Genomic DNA, 1,471 nt, shown 5'->3' with positions numbered 1-1,471 from the left:
GAAGAAGAAGAAGAAGAAGAAGAAGAAGAAGAAGAAGAAGAAGAAGAAGAAGAAGAAGAAGAAGAAGAAGAAGAAGAAGAAGAAGAAGAATGTCATATTTAGCACTTTTTTCAAGACTCTCAAAGATGCTTTACAGTTTCATGCATCATTCCTTCACACTCACATTCACACACACACAGGTTTGTTTTCATATCCCCGTGGGGACTGTGGGTTTACTTCCATTTATTTTTTTGGTAATTTTATATCCTAACTCTGACCATTTACCCTAAAACTAACCTCACAGGAAACTAGCCTAAACTCAATTCAACCTTGGTCCTAAACCTAACTCCCCACCCTCCACCCATAATTTGCATTTGTACCCGTGGGGACTGGACATTGGTCACCATGATGCATGTTCGGTCCCCACGAGGCTGCTTTTTTCTAGAAAATTGTTCCCACAATGTAGGAAAAACATTTCCACATTCACACACTGACGCTAGTAAGCTACAACTGTAGCTACAGCTACCCTGAGGCACACTGACAGAGGCGGGGCTGCCACACTGTGCCACCATCAGCATGCAGAACAAATGAGACAGTTGGAATGGGGGATTGAACCAGCAACCCACCGGTAACAGGATGACATATAACTTGTGTATTATTAGTTTTTCTAAAGTAATTGGATAATTAGATAGAAGAAATAAAAACATACCTTCTCCTTTCCCATATTTGGAAGATGGGACCCATGAGAYGGCTTCCAGGTAGCCCAATTCCCTACAGACCACCTGAGCAGAGTGGATGTTGAAGTCGTCATCGCAGACAGTGCCCCATGTACCGTTGTAGTAAACCTCCACACGGCCCTCATTATGCTTCCTCTTCTCTCCCGCCAGTCTCAGTTGAATCCTGGGCGTGTCCGCATCCAGCACTGGGGGTCTGTACTGTTCTGGTTCTGGGTCAGTGTAAGCCAGCGGGTAGCCGAGGTACTGTAACTGGGCATGGGCCAGATTCAACAGCACTAACAGGACAGCAGGACAGAGGGATGGTCTGTGGGGGGCCGACATCATGAATGGRACTGTTGAAAATCAGATAAAAGGGGGGACATATGTTAAAATTTCCTGACAGATAACACTAACCCAACAGAAAGAGACTGACAAGGTAACAGATGGATGAGGGTTGAGTCATCCTAAATCAGCTCCGATCTTCACTGAAGTTCAAACATTATAATTGCTTCCAGGCTGCCCCCAGTGCTGCAGCTAGCTGCTGCTGCTATTTGTGTTAAATAGGATTGTTCATTGACTTCCATTTTTTCCATTACTTTCTATAGTCTAAGCCTGATCCCTGAACCCAGGGGTCTGCAACCTTTATGATCAAAAGAGCCTGCCATTTCTGCTCCTCGGCTCACTAATAAAATGTGTCCAGAGCCGCAAAACAAGCTACAACTGTGATTATACTGGTGGTCCGTGGGTCTTTTCAATGTCTTTTCAGGAGCCTTTAC

At 44.8% G+C, this 1,471-nt stretch overlaps 1 protein-coding gene across 1 annotated transcript in view; it reads right to left on the bottom strand.

The window, feature by feature from the left end:
* loxl2b (lysyl oxidase-like 2b) overlaps positions 1-1,471 on the bottom strand; it is a gene marked incomplete in the record, with an annotated part of 63,346 nt that overhangs the window by 49,722 nt on the left and 12,153 nt on the right. Inside the window, 1 exon segment of the mRNA XM_014027482.1 lies at positions 689-1,048. Coding sequence (XP_013882936.1) covers positions 689-1,040 — 352 coding nt within the window.

This window comes from Austrofundulus limnaeus, unplaced genomic scaffold (assembly GCF_001266775.1).
Source record: "Austrofundulus limnaeus strain Quisiro unplaced genomic scaffold, Austrofundulus_limnaeus-1.0 Scaffold652, whole genome shotgun sequence".
Classification (NCBI taxonomy): domain Eukaryota; kingdom Metazoa; phylum Chordata; class Actinopteri; order Cyprinodontiformes; family Rivulidae; genus Austrofundulus; species Austrofundulus limnaeus.
Note: the sequence above shows the minus strand (reverse complement) of the source record. Positions and strands in the feature narration are given on the sequence as shown.